Source organism: Blennius ocellaris, assembly GCF_963422515.1.
Source record: "Blennius ocellaris genome assembly, chromosome: 14".
In the NCBI taxonomy this organism is placed as follows: Eukaryota; Metazoa; Chordata; class Actinopteri; order Blenniiformes; family Blenniidae; genus Blennius; species Blennius ocellaris.
In genome coordinates, this window is record NC_137663.1 from 13,577,590 (window position 1) to 13,601,482 (window position 23,893).

Consider the following 23,893-nt stretch of genomic DNA (forward strand, 5'->3'; position numbering starts at 1 on the left):
ATCTAGCACGAATAGAAACATCCGTACAGATGCCCGTGTCCGACACAGCCGAACCGCTCAAATACGAGTATCTCGAATCGCACAGTCTTATCATCCTCCGATGTGCAAATAGTGCAGCAGCAAAATATTGTAACATAGCGACTCGCAGCAGCTTGTAAGGTCAGTGTGAGCTGACGTTTGCAGTGAGGGATAGATAGACCAGACGCAGCAAGCCGATTACTCTTCGCATTGTTATCTTGCTGCTTCTGTTAACTATCGCCGCTGAGAATCTAGCGTTCAAGCTAGCCGCGGGGGGGGGGGGGGGGGACGTTAGCGTTAGCATCGTCTTCTGCGTTCTCCAAGTCGTGACTCTGGTCAGGCTGGAGGATGTTTCAGTTCTCCGGCCTTACTGTTTAACTCCAACCACACGCACCACCTCAGGCTCTCCTGTTGTCGACAATGTTGAGTTTAAATGAAGATCACTCAGTCATAGGTGCGGGCCTAATAGTTGTGTTCCGCAGTGGATGGAATTCTCGGTATTGGATTTCGCAATGTTGTCCTAGATCACGCAATTCATTATTGCCCAATTATATATGAGCGATTTCTTTTATTACTCACACAGGATTCACTACTTAAAGCAAACCGGTTTTATTTCTCAGAAATTGTAGCCATCCCTATATATGTTTTTCAAATGATATGTTCACATTTACATTTAAATCTGTTGCATTACAAAGGTATTATTCCCCCCCCCAAAAAAAAAAATCATGCATACATAGAATATACTTTATCCGCCTTTAAATGCACGTGCTCTGTCTGATGGTCTTTTGATTGATCTGTTGTCAAATCATTGTTTTTTTGCCAGGTCACAAGATAGGTCTTATATTCCTGAAACAGCCATGGCCTTCAGTAAGGGGTATCGCATTTACCATAAGCTGGACCCGCCACCTTACAGTGTCATCGTGGAAACCAGAGCCAGAGATGAATGCCTCATGTTTGAATCAGGAGCTGTTGCTGTCCTTTGTAAGTTATTGTATTTATTTACATTGTGATAATACGAGCAACTTTGAACCCTTCAAGATTGCCATCCAATAAGTGTGCTGTTGGTGAAAAATACACATACTATATATATTTGATTCCCACTATTAAAATTCTGAATGTTGCAATGAGTAAATCACTGACTAGAATTACCAAAGGTTTATTGGAGTTCTGAACTGATCATTTTCCATCACTTTTGTCTTGTAGCTGCAGCAGAGAAGGAAGCCATTAAAAACACATATACTAAGATTGTCGATGCCTATGGAATACTGGGCGTACTCCGTTTGAACCTTGGTAAGACACTTGAAGTATTTTTTTCAGCTCATTGCTTCTTGACGATGTCCACGCCAGGTTCTGTCTCACAGGTTCATGTGTGAATATGGAGACCCTCAGATTTGTGTCTCTGTGGCTACGTACTCATAAGCTGCTTTCTCCTGTCCTCCATACGACCTTGAACCCTCCTGTTGTCACATCAAGGAAAAAGCTTTGTAAAAGATTAAAGCTCAGATTTGTAGATGGCTGAGACTTGACTGGCTGGCATTTGTTTGTAGTGAAGATGCTGTGCCAGATTTTATTGAACCATTTGCTCTCATGTTTATTAATTCATAATATTATTTGATTTGATATGATTCTCCAAAAATCATTCTAGCAATACTTCAAAATGCTTGTGTGGTTTCTTCCTTTAGAATGTGTATTTGTTTAATGTTCGTCTTGGTGTTTCTGCAGGTGACTCCATGCTCCACAGTCTCGTGGTCGTGACGGGATGCAGCTCTGTGGGCAAAGTGCAAGATTCAGAGGTTTTCAGGGTCACACAGACAGATTTTATATCCCTGAAAAATGATCCTGGAGATGAGGACCGGATTGCTGAGGTGCGAAAGGTTCTAAACTCAGGACACTTCTACTTTGCCTGGTCTTCCACCGGAGTCAGCATGGACCTGAGTCTCAATGCACATCGCAGGATCCTGGAAGACACAACAGACAACCGCTTCTTTTGGTAGGGATAGCATAGTCTTTTCTCATATGTGGTTAATCTCACGAGGGTTGTTTTATGATTTGAAACTAAGGATTGTGTCTCTCCTGTGGTGTCCGTTTTCACTCTTCAACAGGAACCAGTCTCTTCACCTTCACTTAAAGCATTACGGTGTAAACTGTGACGACTGGCTACTAAGACTGATGTGCGGTGGCGTGGAGATCAGGACCATCTATGCAGGGCACAAACAGGCCAAGGCCTGCATCTTCTCCCGCCTGAGTTCGGAGCGAGCCGGCACACGGTTTAACGTCCGAGGGACAAACGACGACGGTCAGGTGGCCAACTTTGTGGAGACTGAGCAGGTGAAGCTTGCCATTTCCAACCATTGTTGGGACATTGTACTTGGTTGGGAGGTGTTGGGTAAAAAAGGGGAAGGGTCATAATTCAAGTTATACGGTAGTTGGATTGGTTTGTGTGACATTGTGTGCGTAGGTTTCATTGGCAGCAGCAAAAGTATGAAACGACACCTGCACGCACTGAGATAACATTACCAAGCTTGCTTACTTACTAAATTATGCAAACTATTCAGAGTGTCCCATCATATTTGCCAAACTAGACACATGATCTAGAAAAATTATGGCAATAGCAGGAATATATTGTCCACAGCCTCAGTTGAGAAGATGTCTTTTATTTCATTCTTTTCTTAATTATCATTGAAGCCTGATTTTGCCTAGTTGGCACATCTTCAGAAAATACATGTGCCATGTGTCCTAACTTTTGCAACACACGTTACTTTAATTTGAAGACACTTTTTACGTTACTTACATTCTGCCGTAGTTTGTTTCACCACAATGCTGCACCAGGTCAACAATGTCTTCCCTATACTGTCATAAACAAAAATCGTCAGGTGATTGGTTGGAACTTTCTTTCAGAGATACTTCTGCTTCTGTTGGCTGCTGAGTGGTTTTCGATACAGTTGTACTACGTGACATGATGCGATTTTGTGTAGTTGTGTTCATGTACATGTTGCCGAAAAACTGCAGTGATACTGAGAAAGTGCGAGCAAATGCCAAAGGTTTTGAGTAGTGTCAATATTGACACAGATGTAACGTTGGAACATTCTGTTATTGCAAAGTCTGTCTCTATAATAGATAGTTCTCCATATTAAAGGGTTATTTCATGGCATCTTTGTCATGTAAGCTGTTGTGTTCAAAAGTAACTCACTGCAATGTTTGTCTTTGCTTGAACAGGTTATTTTCTTGGACGACAAAGTGTCATCTTTCATTCAGATCCGTGGATCCATTCCTCTTTTCTGGGAACAGCCGGGAATCCAGGTAATAAAAGCTTTATCTGTCCCGCGTAATCAGTATTGGATTGTTCGTGTGACGTTTTTCACGTATTAAGCTCCATGATTTGAAAACAGTCTTGACGTGTTTTCTGTCCCTTTTAGTATGAGTCGTCATTAAACCTTGACAGGAAGCCTCCACAAAGCAAAGATTGAGAGTGTGCCTCCATTTGATAAAAACGATATTTGGCGTCTGTGCCTGTTGGGGAATTGAACCATTTGTAGTGGACATTTCTATCCTAGTTTTAACGCATTTTGTCGCTGTGTTCAGAAAAAGTCCATTAAGGGTGTTTTGTTGCACCTGAATGAGAACCGACACCCTAATGGACTGGATGAAAACCCTCACCTGGTATAATCTTTTTTGTGTTCGTTTTTTTTGGGAGGGCTCTGCTGGTGCTGGTGCTTTCATGTTGCAGATAGGTGGTCCTCTGTGCAATGCTGAAGGCCATTGGTGAAAATGAAAATGTTTCCCATATTTGAAGCAGGGATGAGGATTACCCATTTTTTTGCACATCTCAAGCAACAACACAAGGCTTCTTTCACCGTTGTCTTGACATTGCACAGACTGATAAATTAGAACAAATTAAGGGGGGGGTGGTAATACTAGTGCTAGTGATTGGTAAAGGGTATTTCTCTGTTTTTCTCAGCTCCCAGACATCTTTGGTCAGGTGAGAGCCTGGTCTGAAAACATCCCCTAACCACTGGCCTTTATTTAGATTGCTGATGTAATAACGCTTCTGGTAAAATGTCTACCTGGATCGGAAATATGGAAAACTATTTGCTTATGGCAGCTAAGACCATATTAGCCACCTATTCAATGTGCAAGATCTTTAAATTGGCCAAAACATAGATTGGTGAGCTTGGGGTTGTTTTCAGACAGAACTGGAGTCTTCCTGCTTTTAAAGCACTGTTTTAGCGCTGAGACCCTACTTCCAGTTGTGGCTTGTAGGCGTTCCTCCCCACATTCTGCGACATCCCCTGAGCAGGACTTAACATTTCAGCTTCATTTTTTTTTATCTAGTTAGTGTACATTAAGAATAGTTATGATTTAGTATTTTGAACATGCTTTTTGTGCAGCATTTCTTTAAAAAGTGTTCATGAATATATTAGGCCTTATTCTGAAAAATCTTAATGAAAGACTCTAATTATATTAAAAAACATACTCTCAGCAGTTGTTGAACATTTACAACTGAAGGGTAAACAGCCAAAACATACGTGTGAGGTTTATTTTCTGATTTGAATGGATGTAACCCGAGTGCGATCCGATGCCATCTCAGGAAGTTATCAAATATGCATAACCTCGACCTGCATGACAGTAGAGAGGAGAGGGGGGGAAAAAAAGAGATGACAAATGGCAGCAGCAGGAAGCAAAAGGTCCATTCACACAGGCGCTCAGCCACTACAGCCACATACAAGCAAACCAAGCCGATGAACACAAAGCATAGATTTAAAAATGAGTTGACACAACAAGACCAAGATAAACATCGCCTTAAGTAAGTAGAATATGTGGAAGTCAGGCAACACAATTGTGATTATGATGCGGTTATACTTTGGTGTTTTTACTTGCTAACCCTTATATGGACAGGAAGAGAAGAGATTTCAATACTAATAGAAGAAGTGAGGTGAAGGTTGAAAATGGCCACTGGCAGCAATGGTTCGGGAAGAACAAAGAAACATGTAGTGACCTGCTGTGCAGCTTTCCACACGTCAGCCGCAGCGCTGGTGCTTCGCTAAGCCTCGTCAGGTGTTCTCACGTGTGGTCATGCTCGCCGTGAAAGTTTTTGGAGTTTCTCATGATTCAGTCGGTAGCAGTAGGGCTGTCAAAATGCTGCTCAGCCTCTTTGTCTCTGTATGAGTGAATCTACCTGCCCCTTATGTTGCTCATATCCTATGCTGTTGAAATCGCTACCCCCCCCCCCCCCTATTTCAGATGTCTCCAATTTCTATCCCAACTTCATTTTACATCATCAGGCTTTTTTTGGCCCTCTGCAACATCTGTGACTTTCCACAACCTCACGTTTTTTGTTTTCATCTGGACTAAAGAAGAACACTCTGGCTTGTGTCTCTGCAGGTTGGTTCACATCGTGTCAAACTGTCAAGAGGATTTGAGGCAAATGCACCTGCTTTTGAAAGGTACAGTTGGATGTTGTGTTGTTGTCTTTTTTTTTTTGTCTATGCATATACATCCTTGTCATATCTTCGCTTGGTATTTCTGAGCCCTCCAACAAAGTAATATTTCTCTGGCTTGCAGATGAGGCACATTAATGCTATGCTTCATGCAATTACTGTCTGGGCAACGGAACACATTTTCTCACCAGATTTTTATCGAAACTAATTGAAGTGTGTCCTTTGCAGGCTGGTTTATTACAGGGACATGAAGGACACAGTAGTATCCCTTGATTAGCTGTTGACCATGCTCACTTGTCGTTTATAATTATCAAAGCATTTTTTTTTTTTTAATCACCCTCGAGTTTGTTGATTTATTTAATTTTTTCACTTCTGAATTATTCTTTATGTTATAATATCATTCTCTTGTGCATGTCATTTGACTGCAGATGCTTTTGTGTTACTCCGATTGCGTCATCTCAGAATCCTTTTTAACTTGGAATTTTAAAAAAAAGGCAAGTTGGGTTAAGACTTGGACGAGCCGAAATGTGTTGCATCCAGCCAGACAGAGATAAATATGTGTCTCCAAAAGTGGAAGTCGTTGATTTGTAGGTCTATTTTGTTTTTTGATTGAAGTCAGCAACTCTGAATTAGGAAATATTCACTAAACTGGGTGCAATATATAAAGATTTGCCTGAATGTTCACGTTAAGTTGAGTGATTCCATAAACTCACTCTTTGTTATATCTTCACCACCCTAAATTGGGCAAAGTGGCGTAGAAGATGCACTTCGTTGCGCCTTAATGGGACTCACTCCATCCTTATCAAACGTCAGCAGCCTCCAGAGCAGCCTCAAAGTAACCATTCTGTTCTGTCAATCGAAGACGATGGCAATAGAAATTACTAGTGGGTTTTAAATTCCAGTTGTTTCTCACTTCATAGGATTGATTCAGCCAAGTTGAGTTAGTATTGCTTTGAAATTAGTTGGCACTTGGCAGTGCTGCTAGCCTTTGTGATGAGTCAGGGATGGTGAGATTATGTCTAACCAATCTTTTGCGTAAACATCCAAGTATCTCTCTCTTGATGATTTTCAACCTTGTACCAAATACATATCAGTGTGTCGTGGTCTTGTCCATTCACATTATGTCACACCCGATTGCAGCACAATAACAATTCGACTCGCCTGAATCTTTCAAGCAATTTACATGTCATCCAAAAAGGGGCTCTTGAGTTAAATCTGATTAAGGCATGTCACGAATGCACCTGAGGCATTCTTCAAGTAATACTCGATCGTGTGAATGTGCCTTGTGTCACTGTTGGTGAATCAGAAAGAGCGTGTATGTATTAGTCACACCTGCATGTCAGTACGAAGTGTGACGTGAGTTCATCAAAGGAATCATTCTGATATCAAGCCCGATTTAAATACCTATGCAGTGCTCATATTGCGAGTGGATATTGTTTCTAGGCACTTCACTGCACTGCGAAGATTGTATGGGAAGCAAGTGATCATCAACCTGCTTGGAAGTAAGGAAGGTGAACACATGCTCAGCAAAGCATTTCAGGTGAGAGAGTGAAGGCAGATGGCCACAAATACACTAATCGCACACCACAAAACAGATGAAGGCTTTATTCGCTTTGCAAACCCAAATAATAACGACTAACATATTCTCCTAAGTGGGAGTAAGCTGTACCTCAATTTAAAATCAAAAGATAGTCTTTTGTTGTCTCTTAATTATCATAAGGCAACACCGTGAATTCAGTATATTAAACCTAAAAGCAGATTCAAATATCTAATGCATTTTCAAGCATCATGTCGTAAATTCATAGTTACATTGGCCTTTTTTTACTATCAGATATACATGTAAAAAAAATGTGTCTAAATATTTAAAAATACATGGCTATGCAGAAGCCACAATGTGCAATATTGAATTTCCACCGCCACATATAAGATATAATATACTAAGTGTTACTCCTCATAAAATTACTTTGGTATTTATATTTCTTACACTTTATGAATTTGAAATAATAAAAAAAAAAATAGGTATCCATGTGGGAGCAGATTGATATTCTTCGTAATACTGTTCCAAACATGGCCTCGATATTGGTTTTGCAAAGTGAAAACAGGCTATTGTGGTCTTTGTTGGCATGGGCCACATACAACGTGGTAATGTCGTGTCCCCTTCTGCTCCCCCACAGAGCCACCTGAAGGCATCGGAGCACGCAACAGCAGTGAAAATGGTGAACTTTGACTACCACCAAAACGTGAGGGGCGGCAAGGCAGACAAACTGCACAGTGTCCTGAAGCCCCAGCTCAGCAAATTCACAGACGAGTGTGGCTTCTTCTACTACTCTGGAGAGACGGGCATAGCAAGGTGAGACATAAAGTTAACGCAGTCATTTTGCATTTTTAAATGTCCATCACTGAGCTAAGTTAGAAGTATATAGTATGGACTGAATTCATATGAAACCATTTAAAAGGTGTTTTTCCCTCTTGGTAGGACTCAGGGAGGGACCATCAGGACTAATTGCCTGGACTGTTTGGATCGCACCAACAGTGTCCAGGCCTTCTTCGCTCTTGAGGTAAGACTCCCAACAGTTTGCTTGTTGTTGACATCGAGTCCTGCTCTTTGTGAAGTACTGCGGTTTAATCCTCCTCGTTCTCTCTCCTTTTAGATGCTGCCAAAGCAGCTGGAAGAAATGAGTCTGACAGAGAAACCTCAGCTGGTGGCCCGGTTCCAGGAGGTTTTTCGGACCATGTGGTCTGCCAATGGAGACTCCGTCAGTAAGATCTACGCCGGCACCGGAGCCCTGGACGGCAAGGCCAAGGTACATAGTATAGACTTGATCAATTTCAGCACCTAAACACGGATGTGGACATTATAAGGCTTTCTCTTTTACCTAAATATTGTCCTGACCCAGTTATTATTATACTTCTGGAAATTTGAAGCATCTGTTTGTACGAATGTTCCGCGTCAATCCTCATTAGTCCTTCAGAGCTTCCCGTGGTCACAGAAGCTTAATACATGAAACCATGGAGGGAAACCCCTCACAATCCACTATGAAAAAAAAAAAATGAATATATGAACAGTACAGGCTGGACACCTCTTCAATGGCAGAACGTAAAAGCTGCCGTGTGCATGTGTCGAACTTTCTGAGTGAGTTCATCCACTCTGTGTGCATTTGTGTGCTGCTTCTGTTTCTTAACTCGTGTATGCTATCTTTTTTGGCTGTCCTCTGGACATCTCTACTTGTGTGGTAAGTTAACTAGACAGTTGTCTTTTTTTTTTAGCCATGGGTGTTTGTCCTGTGTATTATTGTCCTCAATGTCAGTGGGTCAATTCAGGAGGCTGACGATGTTGGAAATGGGACCGTTGGGATTTATTCCTATTTTTCATTATTTGTCATAAACCACGTGTTTTATTTTTTTTCCTTGGGTCCTTTTTTACTTTCAGAGAACACCATGGAGATCTCACTTGTAATCAACAAAAATATATTTACAGTAAAGACAAAGAAAACGTCAATTTATTTATCCACACGATCAGTAATAAGTCATAGAAATGGCTGAAGAACTCAGTCAAAATAATCTTTGTATAGCAATGAATCAAACAGTTGTGTCCATCATCCAATCAGTAAAAATCTGTTTTGTTAGATCTCTCTGAAGTGTTCCTTCTTGTTCTCTTTTCCTCTTCCGGAGTGGGAAGTAGAAACCCTTTCTCACTCAAAGTGAGCGTACAGATGCTAATTTTTGCGGTGTTATACAACCGTTTTGCTTTATCGTCTGTGTGCATCTGTTTTTATTTCAGGCCGGGAAGTTGAAAGATGGCGCTCGCTCCGTGACGCGTACCATCCAAAACAACTTCTTTGACAGTTCGAAGCAAGAAGCTATAGACATCCTGAGGCTGGGCTCCACTCTCAACAGTGACTTGGCAGACAAAGCTCGGGCCTTGCTCACCACGTCCAGTCTTTATGGTAATTTCTTACACGTGCGAAATGAATTATCACATATGTATTCTATTAATCTCTTGCATGCCTTACCATAGCAAATGTAAGTTTTGCTCCATATGTTGCAGCTTCCTTAATTCCCAATTATAGGATTTTTGTATTTTGAATACTGTTTTGATAAATGTCTGCCATGGCTGTGTAAACCAGCAGCTACTTTGCATAATAGAAGGTTTTGTCTGCTATGTGTGAAGTGGGCAGATTCATCTCCATGTGTTAGCTCTCTGTCCCAGTTAGATTCAAACTGACCAACTGCTCTGCTGGCATTATCTGTTGCAGCACTGGTTAACGCTTCTCTTCCTTCTCTCCCTCTTGCACACAATCTTAGTCACTGAGCCTGTCTTACAATCAGGTATAGTAACTGACAGATTGGCGCCGTTTGGACAGACCTTATCTTCCCGTGTCACATCGCCGTCTTATCATTTGTGTTTGCAACCCATTAGTTTTCATATATTTAGAATCCAATGATGCTGGTGGTTTTCGTCACTGTCTGTTGAGCAACATCAAGCTTCAGCAATGATGACTAAAAGTAGAAAAAAAATAAGCATAATTTTGACTCTAAATTGAATACCTTTTTAAAGACAAAATGTACAGACCGTAATGAACCATCACCAAAGTTGAGTACATGATCCTTTGTTATATCCATTGTTTGAGAACATTTATGTGGACCTCCTCTGTTGTGTTTGGATGTATTCCCATTGGTTTTGTTGGTTTTTCCAGAGTATTTGTTGTGCCACCCCTCACTCAGACGTCCACGTATTTAATTCTGTTGCACTCTAATCCTTTTGCTATCTCCCTTCTGCAGCTTCCCCAAGAGTACTGCTGGGAATGTGTCAGAGCTACCGTAAATACACAATGCCCAAGAACATCCGGGTGTGTGTCGGCACCTGGAACGTCAACGGGGGGAAACAGTTTCGGAGCATCGCTTTCCGCAATCAGACGCTCAATGATTGGCTGTTAGACGCTCCAAAGAAGGCGGGACATCCGGAGTTTCAGGGTATGCTCTTTTACAAAAAAAAGGAGGAGTTTGGCATTTTTAAGGAGAACAATTATGCCTGTCAACTAAAATGTTACATTTTAAACAGAAGTTGTTGTCTTTAATTATTTTACAAAGTAAATGAAAATAGGCAAAGTGTTAACATGTCTTTGTGAAAAGGTAATTCATTATTTTAAGGCCACTATTTAACAAGTTATATTGTTTTTCTTGGCTATTGTATTTTTATAATTTAAAATCTATTCTTGTTGACAAATCACTGTAGGTTTTGTCATCAATACTCTGCTACCTTTACCATGTATCGATTGCTCTTTCAACAAAGACTGTGATAAGCGAAGCATTTTGTTTTGTTAAGTTGATGATTTACTTAGATTTGTGTGATTTGGTTCTTCACAGACAGCAAAGCCAACCCAATCGATATCTTTGCCATTGGATTCGAGGAAATGGTTGAACTTAACGCTGGAAACATTGTCAGTGCCAGGTAACTGTGCTGTACTACCATCTTTCTCAAACTGAACCCAGTGAAATAGAACAAACTTTTAATTTCAATGTTTATAATACCAGTTTTGTTATGCTTTGAGAAAAAATATGCTATCATTAATTGAATTAAATGTACAAAAAAACTGAGAAAAATCAAGAAATGCTATATAGCATATGTACATATGATTATAATTGTCTCTTGAGATGCCACTTTTTCAGCCTTTTGAAGATTTTTGAACATCAAAATGAAATGCTATATATCTAAACAGGGAAGCTATTTTCTTATCGCTTCTGCTCTTGCACAGTAACACGTCATTGTGTTGTTTTCCCCAGCACTACAAACCAGAAGCTCTGGGCAGCTGAGCTCCAAAAAAACATTTCCCGGGACCACAAGTATGTTCTGCTCGCTTCAGAGCAGCTGGTGGGAGTGTGTCTGTTTGTTTTCATCCGCCCACAACACGCACCTTTCATCAGGTACGGACTGGATAGATGCGCCGACTATTTCTAGCAACGGCTGTGTTATAACAGACCTAATGTTGTCCATTACATGCTGTTTTTTTAAAAACATATTTTCTGATGTACATATGACAATAAACTTGAACTTGATTTGTGTTTGTTCCAGGGATGTTGCCGTCGATACAGTCAAAACTGGAATGGGCGGGGCCACCGGGAATAAAGGAGGCGTGGCCATCCGCCTGCTGTTCCACACCACGAGCATCTGTTTCGTCTGCTCCCACTTTGCTGCTGGCCAATCTCAGGTCAAGGAGAGGAACGACGACTATAATGAGATCACACGCAGACTCAGCTTCCCCATGGTAACAATCACAGCGTCAACAAACGACTCATTTCCGTTGTATAATGCATAATTGCATAATGACACATTTGTTGTCCTCAGGGTCGTCTCCTGTACTCGCATGACTACGTGTTTTGGTGTGGGGACTTCAACTATCGTATCAGCATGCCCAACGAGGAGGTCAAAGACCTCATCAAACAGCAGAACTGGGACGCATTGACGGCTGGGGACCAGTTGTTGGACCAGAAGAATGCTGGTTTGGTATGACACGCAGCAAATATTGTGATTCACAAAGTCTGGAACTATTTCTGAGATTGCCATGCTGATTTGAGTAATTAACAAATAAAGAGATTGTTCTGTTATTTTGCACAAATACTACAGAAATCTGCACTTTTAAATAGTCGTTGGTTTCTGCTTGCAGAGTTTGTCCCTTCAATGTAAAAAAGCCTGGGTTCAGTCATTGCAGTGCAATTCATGCCATATTGGAAAGCTATCAAAACTTTGATATGACCATATTTTAGTACTTGAAACTTCTTTTCGGCAATTATCCTAGAATGGAGGAAGAGACAATAGTGATAAAATGTTATTGTCATATAACTGTAATAACACTAATTCTAATCTAATCTAATACACTGTTGAATATTAAGCATTTCCTAATATTTGATAAATAGAGACATTCTTGTGACAGCTTAATATAGACATTTGTCACATAGACATAAATTCAGATTTAGCCACATTTTGAACCCATTAATAGCAATATATTTATGTTTTCTTACACAGGTGTTTAGGAACTTTATTGAGGGAAAGTTGGATTTTGCCCCCACCTATAAGTACGACCTCTTCTCAGAAGATTACGACACCAGCGAAAAGTGCCGCACACCAGCCTGGACCGATCGCATTCTCTGGAAGAGAAGAAAGTGGAATTTTGACAAAACAGGTTAGACCAGCACCGTCGCAGACGCTACCAGAAAAAATCCTTTTTTCATTCTTGGTCACATCTCTTGGGTGCCACAACTTCCCTGTCTGCTGTGTTTTCTCTATAAACCTTTTTGGGGTGGGGGGGGTGTTGTCCTCTGAAATGGTCTGAAAAGTGAAGTTGTTGTATTTGGAGGTAAATTATTTCGCGCCTGAATTCTGCATAAAATGTTGTATGAGGTGCAGGTAGAAGCACAAGATCACTGCGAATACTTTGAACACTAGATACTGAATGTATAACAGTATGTAACCAGGAAATATTTGAAAACTTCCATTGTTATGTAATCACATGTGCATAGTGTGTGTGTGTGTGTGTGTGTGTGTGTGTGTGTGTGTGTGTGTGTGTGTGTGTGTGTGTGTGTGTGTGTGTGTGTGTGTGTGTGTGTGTGTGTGTGTGTGTGTGTGTGTGTGTGTGTGTGTGTGTGTGTGTGTGTGTGTGTGTGTGTGTGTGTGTGTGTGTGTGTGTGTGTGTGTTGCCAGAATACAAAACGATCATCTTGTTGTCACACTAGTTGTTTTATCAAAATGAAAAACGGTGATGAAGTAGATGATGTAGCTTTCCATAATCGTCCATGTTTGTTTGTGCATCTTTTCCAGCTGAGGAGATGAATGTTGTCGGAGCGGCTGCTACGCCTGGGGAGTATGACGAGGATCCAGACAATCCCTGGGGCCCTGGTACATTAAAGTATTACGGGAGAGCTGAGCTTAAAACATCTGATCATAGGTAATGGACAACATATATCTTTAACTTTCATATTAAGCAAGTCAAAACACCCATTTACTTCATATAGAAAGTAACATCAGGGAAAGCTGAAATCAGTTGTTTGTTCTCGGTCACATGTTTTCTTTCTTAAGTTGTTGTGCCTTCCCTCTTGTCCGTCTCCAGGCCTGTGGTGGCAGTAATGGATGTGGACATCCTGGAGGTGGACCCTGAGGCCAGGCACCAGGTCTACAAAGATGTCATTGCTCTGCAGGGGCCTCCAGATGGCACCATACTGGTGTCACTGTGCACATCTGGCCCGGATGACTACTTTGACGATCCACTCATCGACGAGCTGCTGGACAAGTTTGCTAATTTTGGAGAGGTTATTCTCATCCGGTGAGTCTGGCTCTGTAACCGAGATAGAGACACCGTTGTGTCACGTTCAGAAAGGTCTTCTGCAAATGACACCGTCTTTGTTGGCGCAGGTTTGTTGAGGAGAAGATGTGGGTGACTTTCCTTGAAGGCTACTCTGCTCTGGCTGCTCTGTCTCTCAGTGCTTCCACTGTAAGTTATCAATCATCTGGGGGGGGGAAATGGCTTCATAGCAATAAATTAAAAAAATGTATGCAAGTCGGTGCCTCTTTCCGGTGTTACACACATTTTTGAATACCTGCTTTACACTGTAGGTCCTCGGGAAGGTGATTGACATCCGTCTGAAGAGTCCAGGCTGGATTAAGAGTCTGGAAGAGGAGATGAGTGTGGAGAGAATCTGTGGCAGCATCCCCACCTCAGCCAGCTCCACCCTGCTTGCTGAAGACGCAGACATGGGTGACGACGATTACGACATGGAAGGTGAAGCATAGTAGCCCAGAAATCCCAGTCCTTGCGCGTGATTAAATTGCCTGTAAAATTCTATTGAGTTCACTCTTTCCCTGCTTTAATGCCGGTTCCCTTTGACCTGTATCAGGTGACGTGGATGACGAGGTGGAGGAGATCCTTCCGCAGCACCTGCAGCCTGGAGCAGGCTCTGGACCCGGATGCTCCCCTCTCCCATCTCCCCGCAGCAGCCCCTGTCCCTCCCCCACCCACGGAGAACCTACTGCCCCCAGCAGGCCCGGTCGTGCACCACAGCCCTCCCGGCCATCACAAGGTGAAAACGGCACACAGTGCAGCATTATGCAAAGTTGGAATCACATTTACAGCGCGGGCGAATCCCCGGCTTAAGTTAAAGTCTCTCTCAGCTGGTACGTAAACTGTAATTTCGTTGTGTTTGTAATGTGCCGAAGGAGATTTAACTCCAGCGTCACAGAGGAGAGAAATCCCAGGTAAAGTTGAATATAACAAGTAGTTTTAGTGTAGTACTAGAAACATTTAGTGGTGTGTCGTACAAAAGCTTTTTGTGCACTATAGTATACCGCTATTTTCAGAGCTTAATCATATTTGTAGTTAACACTAAATTACAGGTTTGCACAACGTCAACATCATAGGATGCAATAGTATCAGGAAGTCTGCCAATTATGAGGAACATAGTTTGTGTTGACACTAATGTTGAGAAGAACTTGTAACCATGCTGTTTAACGTACAATATTTAATTCGACTGAAAAATGGACAAAAATAAAGTTGTTTAAAAGTTATAACATCTTTTTTTTTTTTTTTTTTCATTCCAGGACCTCCTGTTGACTTTCAGCCAGGCGCCCCCACAGCTCAAGGCTTCGAGCCCAAACGCCCACCACCTCCTCGGCCCAACGCGCCCCCAGCCAGACCCGCACCCCCTCAACGCCCACCGCCTCCTTCGGGTAAGATAGAATCCTTTGCCCTTTTTGAGTTTGATTTTTGACATGACTGTCGTTCACAACTGTTAAATCCCCACAGTAGAGGTTGAGGTATTTAGTGCTTCAACATGATACTGTATGAGATTTTTTAGTTAGGTTTTAATGCTTTCAACTTTATCCTACCGCTTCACGTCATTCCTGAAGGAGGCATGAGCCCTCTGCCAGTTAGAAAGGCCTCTGGAGGTAAAGTGAATGTTGTGATTCAATGTGTTTTTGTGCTTGTATCGCTGAAGTTTTTGATCAAGCAGCTTGCTTTTCCCATCTGAGCTCCACACAGAGAAGCACAATGCATCGGGGAATTTAGCAACCTGCCATCGTTGTAAGGTCTTATTTATAATATAGACATCAGGTGCTTGTTTGAGTTTAATGGGATTACTTCTCTAGGTTACCACTGTTATTTTTTCAGATACAATGAATCTACATCAAAAGTACGAGCAGCGTATGTCGGAGTATACCTTTAGCTGTCATATGGGGAAACATTTTTATTTGGTTGGAAGAAATTCCTGGATCGTTTCAAAGTGATGCTTCGGTTTTAGGAATTAGCATTGTCGTTAAGATAAACTCAATTAATGTAAGACGACTGTGATTGTGAAACAGAAATCTCCCTTCTACAAGCCTCATATTTTGAAAATCTCTTGCAAACCGAAGATGATAAAATCGTATGGAACAGCTTTAAACATCGGCAACAAGACACTGGTGGACACATGCGCCTGCAAATAACGGTGCAACCTTGCAGAACTTCTCAGATGTTCTTCATTAGATAGTTTTACATACAGTCTACAATCTAGTGCTCCCATTTCACTTGCTCCTCCCATCAGCATGCCCTCCTTGCTGCCTTCCAAGGCTTTTCAGATGCGATATTCCCAAACTTTTCAATGACTTGTTGACCACAACATTCAGCACCTCGAGCTTGCTTCTCATCCTCCCAGTATGACCTGACGTTTGACTCGCTCGGGCCTGTGTCACATCCAACAGGTTCCTTTTGTGTCTGAGGCAAAAAACATTTTTTATTCAGAGCGTTCTTCTCAAACACAGTTTATTTGTGTGCCACATTGAATCAAATGTGCATCAGTCTTCGAAGTATATGACGTTGGTGCCCATAACATTTACAATTAGGATCATCGTCTTTTAACTGTTCTCTGTGTAAGTGTTGCCAATGTGTTGTTTTTTTTAATGTAACTCGTATTCCAGTTTAATGTTGGAGTAGCTGGTAGGTTGTATATTTTTCTTGTTGTACCATTACTGCTAAGACATCTGAGCGCTCTTGTATTTTGTTTAAAAAACTATATTGTTTCCCCTCTGACCTAAAGACTGTGGCGAATGTCCCAGCCCTCTGTTTGGTAGGAGAGGCAGTGAAGGTAACTGGACAGGACTTGTGTTTGTACATGTTACCCGATCCCTGTAGCCTGACACCTAGTCATCAATGCGGTTGATGCTGTTTTGACATTGATGGTTCGCCTTTAAAAAAAAAAAAAAAAAATCTGCTTTACTGGGGCCCATTTTAATTTTGTGTGTGTGTGTGTCTGTATGACGGAGAGCTGCGTTTGGTAGCATGTCGCAAGAAAGCATTTAGCTCGTTTTAAATCCCAAACGTGCAGCGAAGTGAACGATTAAAGGCCCAGACAGACCAAATGCACTTTCAGTGATGCAGATTTTTTACACTTAGGGGTTTTTACACTAAGAGGATAGCTTGGCAACAGCCATGCATTATGATTTGAAATCAAACCTTCATTAGGCAGACTGATATTCAGATCATCTTGGGCTTTGCTACTCTGCTGCATTTTTGCTTTTGTTAGCGCTTTCTCTTGAAATATTGTCACCACGGACACCTGCCTCCTGCAACTAGTACTCCACTTTGTGTGTAACTGAAATTTGGTCTGGTTTCCTTTGTGCTGCAAAGGACCAAAAAGTCCTGCTCTTCCTCGACCCGATGCTGCTGCAGGTGAGTGCCACGAAATGCGACGAAGCCTCAATTAGTATTAAAATAGCAAAAAGTGACGTAAATTTATCTCTGGAAGGTCCGTCGTTGTGCAGCGTTTCTTTATATTCATTAGAGGGTGGGGTGCTTGTCCCAGGCAGTTTGCATGGTGTTTATGGTTATTTGAATTGCTCTGGCAAAGGTGTGTGGTTAGTCTGGTTGACGCATCCTAGAAGTGTGGGAAAATGTTTGCAGGCTTTGAGAGTTCAGCACAAACATACAGAAAGGGAGTATGATTGCTCTGAGGTAAGCACTTGGCTCACAGAACAAGGCCAGTCTCTCTTCCAGACCACTCACAGCCCAGGAATTACTGAGTCATCATTCATAATGAAGTCAGCCATGGGGAATTTCTTCTGTCACAGGTTGGGTTGGATTCCCAGTTTGCTCAGCTGTGATGTAGTCCAGTACATTTCAAGTTATAAGTCCCTTTGCTTCAACTTCTCATCTGCTTCACATACATCCCATGAGCCCCGAACAAATGCTATGAAATAAAATGTAATCCTTTTTTTGTTGTTTTCTTTTTTTTTTCTCCAAACTATTTTAGGTCGAGGCCAGGCAGCAGCAGGAGCTCCTGGACCTGGTGGTGCTTCCAGACCAGTGAGTTAATTACTGATGACTTGTAACAAAATATGTTCTGAGCTCTCTTGTGGTGATTGCGGGTTTTTTCGGGTCTTTCCAGAATATCCCTCCTCGAGCTGGAGTGATAAGTATACCCCCTCAGTCTCGTCCACCACCTCCCTCTCACCCTGGAGCGCCGAGGCCCATCCCGGAGGTCCATCCTGGAGCCCCTCGGCCAATCCCAGACACTCACCCTGGAGCCCCCCGGCCTGTTCCAAGTCCCCAAGCCAAACCCACTGACCTTCCTCTGGGTAATTGTAAAATGTTTTTTTCTGCTCTGCACAAAAAACACACAAAAAAACCCCAATAAGTTCATAGTCGAATACTGATAAGTAAACCAATTGATCTTTTTCCTTTTTTATTCCTCTTGTTACGTTAAAGAGAATGATGAGATTTGTAATTTAAAAGCTGGTTAGTGACCTGTTGTAAAGGTTTGGCAGGCCAGGCAAGACAATCTAATGTGAAACAATGGTGATCGACAGATGAATTCAGACTCGGTTGACCTCGATATTTGCTGAGATGAAGATGTGGAAGTTACTAGACTGGGTGAGATTTAAAATGAACAGATCAAACATTCATCTTCTCCCTTTTCCCGTCTCCTCCCTCAGGTCCTGCGCCCTTGGGACCGCCTCCGGCAGCTCGGCCCCAGGTCCCGTCGACCATGCAGCCTCAGCCGGCTGCACCCTCCACTCAGTCCCAGCTCCCGCCGCCGATGCAGCCGTCGCTCCCGGTCCCTCTCCAGCCGCAGCAAGCGGCGGCTCCGCCCGGTGCTGCTGCGCCGACCGCAGCCCCCCCTCCCGGCCCTCAGCAGGGTCTGGCCTCTCCCAAACCCCCGCCACGGTCCCGCTCCTCTCATGCTCTGCCGCCTGAAGCTGCCAAGTCTGAAACCCCAGCTGCCCAGGTTGGTGCCAGCTTCCCTTTTTTATTAAATACTTGGCATTTCAGCAACTGCACAAGGAAGGCTAACCTAATTACTTGTTTGGTACAGTGAGGTCTATTTTTTCCTGTTTTACAGATTTTCTACTTCAATTTTGACTTATATGAAAAGAAAAACTGCTTTAGGCTCTGGTTGTTGTGAGAGACTCCATTATTTGGGGGGAAAGCCTGTTCTTTCTGCTTCCTTGCCTCGCATTAGATGAGCCTTGCTGTCTGTATCGTTCTTCTTGCATTTGCTTTTTCTGATACATTTGTCTCTTTCTCACAAGCTGGAGAAGCCCTCAGGGTGACAGGTACTTGATATTAAGACACCTTTTTGTCTCATCCTCCATAGCACAGCAGTCCTTTGCTCTAATGTTATTACCTTTCATGCATTACACCAAGTAACCTCCTACCCTCTTGTTTTTGTAACTATTGTTTATTTTGTTTACTTTGAAGTTGTTTTAACCTGGATGTGTTTAAGTTATGGGTTTTTGTTTGTTTTGGGTTTTTTTTTGTCCAATCCTTGCATTTTGCGATGTTAAGCTCATATTATGGGACATTATGTGTTTTCACTTTTTTTATGTTAGTCAACATATCAAATCACACAACCTGAAAAGAAAATTGATGATGTTGTTTGTTGATCATTTATTTTCTCACTCGTCCTTCCATATGGGCTCACTGTGCTCCGAGGTGGTGACACTGAGCACATATGCAATGACAATCATAATTTGATTTGACATTTTATTTCATCGTATTAGATTTAGTGGTTGAATGTAGTTTGTGACACATGCATCAGATCCCGGCTTACTCTGGATGGTAACTTCAACACGATGGATGTTTGTAAACGTTTGTAAAAGTCTGTCAGATTAAAGGTACCCTGCGGAGGCAAGCGTGGAGTTAAAGAAGGCCATAAAACACAAGGAATAGAAAATATTGTAATTCAAACCCTAAAGTCTGTGAATCCAACAATCTGGAATATGAAGACTGAGCAAGGATTAATTAATGTATTTTTTATTAATGTTATTAAAGGCTATTATATTATATTATATTATATTATATTATATTATATTATATTATATTATATTATATTATATTATATTATATTATATTATATTATATTATAGCCAAAAATGTAAAATATTAATGATCACTGAAGCCGGATCTCTCTTAAAATATGTAGACCAATCGGTTTTGACAAATTTACAACATCCCAGATTCTAGAGCTGGCAAGAGTGTGAAGCTGGTGTCAAGTTACGATCCAGCACCCCATGTCAGAGTCTTTAGCGCTGTTCAAACAAAGCGTTCCAAAATGCTGACCAAGAGTTCAGAAGCTAGATATTATACATATTTAATGTTCTATTCTAAAGCGCCAAGGGGTATCTTTAAACGTTTGTCTCAGAACGTGTTTTCCTTTAGTTGGTTAGATAAATCTTCCAGTGATGTGAGGCAACGACTTCTTGTGAAGTCGATAACAAGATTGGCGAAATCTGAGTGGTGTTTTGTTGTTTTGTTCCTTTTGTAGGTGAATGGACTGAATGGAATCCCAAGAGAAGCACAATGGAAGCCCGACCCCTTTGACACACTTTCATCTGACATCTTCTCGTCCTCGTCCTCCTCCTCATCTTCCTCCTCCTCCTCTTCCTGGCACACCACCCAGTCACTGACCAGAGGCTCGTCTCTGCATACTCCACCCTCTGTTCCTCCATCCTCCTTTTCCTCGACAACACTCCCCTCATCCGTCTCTCTGCAGTCCTCTGCTCTCTCAGGCCTGCAGGCTTTCGATACATCGTCATCTTCCTCACTCTCCACCCCGTCACCCTTCGCTTCGTCCCTGCTCCCGCCTCCCCCCGTCCCGTCACGCAGCCGCTCTCAGGAGACGCTGCGCGCCTCTCCCGGCCTCTTCCCCTCCGACTCGCTCCCAGCTCGACCCAACAGCACCAACCCGTTCACTGGTCCACTGGTGCAGCAGCAGCAGCAACGTCGCTCAGTCACCCCGGACTTCAACTCCCAGCATCCGGCCCCAAAGACCAACCTCCACAGAACCATGTCGGCTCTCACTCAACCACTCATCCCCATCCCCGCTCCAGCAGCCCCCCACCAGGCTGCACCCACTCCCCAGATACAAAGGACCATGTCCTTGTTTGGCCCATCATCCAGTCTCAATCCTGCCCCTGCTCCTTTGCTTCCTCTCACCTCTGACTCACCTCTGGCTCCAGCATTGCCCTCAGCACCGCCCTCCTCCATCCCACCCACCCCCGCCCCCCGTCGCCAGCCCCACCTCCCTGGGGGGAAGGCTCCTCAGCAGTGGGTCACCTTTGACGACGATCTTAATTTTTCATCTTCAGCCAAAGTGCAGCAGAACTCGGTCTTCCCTTCCACTTCCCTTTTGCCCCAAGCTCAGACTCTGCCTCCCTCTCGCTCTGCGTTCGACTCGGAGCTCGAGTGGTTGTCCCCCGCCCCCCCAGCCTTCCCAACGCTCCCTCCTCCCATCCCAACGAGAACTGCTCCCAACACCGCGAAGGTCCCAGGCGGGCCCAGTGACAGCTGCTTCTTCCCCAGAGAGTCCACAGAAAGATAGTCACCCCACACATGTAAAGGGCATATCCAGATACAGTATGTATAGATCTATGATAAATGTGTATATGTGTGCGTGTATGTACAAAAGAGACGGTATTTAAAAGTATAGACCAATTCCCTTCTGAGTCACAGGAAAAGATTTATATCAGAGACATGAGAAGTGTATGAGCCTAAACGCGTGATCTCACTCTGCAACAGAGAGGTTAGCTTCTTCCCTGAGATTAACACTTATTTTAATATGAATTGTGATGTTTATTTTTATTTATGGCAGCAAACATGTGCCTGTGTCTACAGTATGTTGTTATATAAACTATACCAGTCCGCACAAACCGTGTTCAACCACCTGTGCAATATCGAAACACGTCCCTGTATCTGTGCAGCACACTGCAGTTACCTTCAAGGGTTCACCAGGGCTTCATATTCGCTACACCCACGACCACACTGCGGTTCATGTCTCTCATTTGAACTGATGCGATCAGCGGAGAGGAATGCTCAGAGTAAATGGTAATTTTTCACTTTCTTGGTTTTCTTTTTCTTTTTCTTTAGCTTTGGAACAAGTAATAGGAAGTTTCCTTTTTGTCTGACTCGAGTAGTTGCGTTTGCGCACACGTTTGTCTCATGAATGTACTTTATTTTGCACGAGGTTCTGTCATTACCTCCCCGACGATGCCAGAGCGTAAAAGCAAGTGGCACGGGTCGGTGTCAGCTGGTCAAACTGATCACAGCTCCAGGACTGACGTTGTAACGCAACCTCATCATCTGATGATCCTCTGTCTGTCGGCTGCTTCGCTAAAAGTCATTTGTAGCCTCTATATCAAACTTATACATAGCAGTTATGTATAAATCTATGTTTCATGGAAAACTTACGCAGTAAAGTGTGTATGTGTGGGTGTAGTGACCATGCTAGTGGTTATGAAAGGTAACCAATATGCACTGAAATGCTGGATGTACTCGGCTAGTTGTATTCTTGTTGAAGGTAGAGTGAACAGATGAGAGGGCGTGGTTAACATTTACCCCTCTCGAGTGTTTGAGTCCTTGATTCGTCCAAAGTATCAAACAATGCTATTGTGAAATCCGGAGAGTATGTGTGCATACCTTCACTTAAAGTGCGATGTGAATGGGATGTGTAATAATAAGAGGGCAAAATTTTTATTTAATTTTTTTTTTTCACTTTGCCATCTTTCTTTGGAAGAAGTCGAGCTCCTCATTTCAAATAACATTTACTCTAAATAATCTGTTCTTGTTACTGTGGTGAGAAGTGACGTGATGTGTTTGAGGTGCATATCGTCTTTGTCGTGTTTGTGTTTGGACGTGAGTGTATACAGAGTTAAGAGTGGAACACCACGGGCTTTCCTTTTTCGGAAAACTTCTTCGAGTATGAGCATTGTAACTTTCTCACATCTGTAATTTCACCTCCAGCCCGCCAGCCACTGTTGGACTTTTCTTTTTCTCACAGCACCAAGCACCCCGATGACAATCCCCCTGTAGCATCTCTTTATAGATCATTCACAATCAGACAGAATATAGAGACTGAACTACGCAGTAAAGCTCCAGCGCATCGCCAAGCAGGACTTCAGTGTGATTGTTGTCTTTCTCAGGCACAGTGTGGCCCCCATTCCAGACTGTGGTGTGATTTGAGTGTTGGGTGTCGGACTCTTCTCAGCGTTTACAGATCTGCCTGTGACTTCTACCCCATGGCTGTTTATTCTTGATGAAGGCGTAGCATTACGCCGCCTCGCTGACGTCGTCAACCAATTTTTTTTTTTTTTTTGAAGTGTGTGTGGTGCTTTCAGAGGTGACGTGTCAGTATTTTGTCTGTTACTGCCTACTTCACCAATGTTGGTCAGCATTTGCATCGGCTGTGATCTCAAGCAATTCGTTTGCAAAAAGATCAGCAACTTGACACAAGCCGTCATGGTTCATACACAAATCTTTCCCCCTCGTATTCAAAAATTCTGCATTTTCAAAGGGTTTAGGGAAGACAAAAAGTCACACGAGAGAAAGCTTCGGCTAACTAATGCTTCTGTGCTCAGTTTAACCACATGTCAAGTAAGCAAAATTATCTTAATTCACTACAGTAAAAGTAGTTGTCTGTGTAAGCAAATGTGTATCAGGCTGCCTTTGCTTACATGTTGGTGTCATTTCAAACAGATGCATTTATTGTGTTATCCAAATGTGTGCAGTAGGTTCTGTAATCAGCTTTAACAGTAGGTGATTAGCCAGCGCTTAATGTCATGTCACAGTTCAAGATGAGATTTTATAGGTAACAAATTGCTCCTTTCGTGCGGTTGGTGTCCCTTTTTTATGGCTATAATTCATGGTAAATGTGTTGTGGAACATATTCTGTATGTATTAAAACTGCAAACATGAATCTGTATTTCATGTTAATATCCCAACGTTCCATATTTTAAGTGCGCAGCAGACGGCACATTTATGTATGAAGCAGTTTATGTTGTATGTATGCAAAAATAAATGTACGTTAACATAAGTGTCTGTCATCTTTGTTTCCACTGCTGGTTCTGACTTCATTGCACAGTATAAAATGTATATAGAGTCCCATGTGTAACTTGACCTTTGCCAGCTAATAAATAT

At 42.5% G+C, this 23,893-nt stretch overlaps 1 protein-coding gene across 2 annotated transcripts; it reads left to right on the top strand.

Annotated features, from left to right (window-relative positions):
• The first annotated feature begins 846 nt into the window (after positions 1–846).
• synj1 (synaptojanin 1) lies at positions 847–23,850 on the top strand. Of its 2 annotated transcripts, none has more exons than XM_080509375.1 (27): positions 847–999; positions 1,222–1,308; positions 1,741–2,008; positions 2,121–2,346; positions 3,235–3,318; positions 5,401–5,462; positions 6,900–6,996; positions 7,631–7,806; positions 7,933–8,014; positions 8,108–8,260; positions 9,238–9,403; positions 10,239–10,430; positions 10,824–10,908; positions 11,241–11,381; positions 11,530–11,722; positions 11,803–11,961; positions 12,481–12,637; positions 13,273–13,399; positions 13,562–13,774; positions 13,864–13,942; positions 14,065–14,230; positions 14,346–14,528; positions 15,046–15,174; positions 17,733–17,785; positions 17,868–18,057; positions 18,415–18,707; positions 20,247–23,850. In XM_080509375.1, the coding sequence occupies exons 1-27, from the start codon at positions 876–878 to the stop codon at positions 21,300–21,302; spliced, it is 4,941 nt and encodes a 1,646-aa protein (XP_080365501.1). In that variant the 5' UTR covers positions 847–875; the 3' UTR covers positions 21,303–23,850. The 2 variants fall into 2 exon arrangements, with proteins under 2 accessions (XP_080365501.1, XP_080365500.1); XM_080509374.1 differs by having other exon boundaries at positions 9,247–9,403.
• The last annotated feature ends 43 nt before the right edge of the window (positions 23,851–23,893 follow it).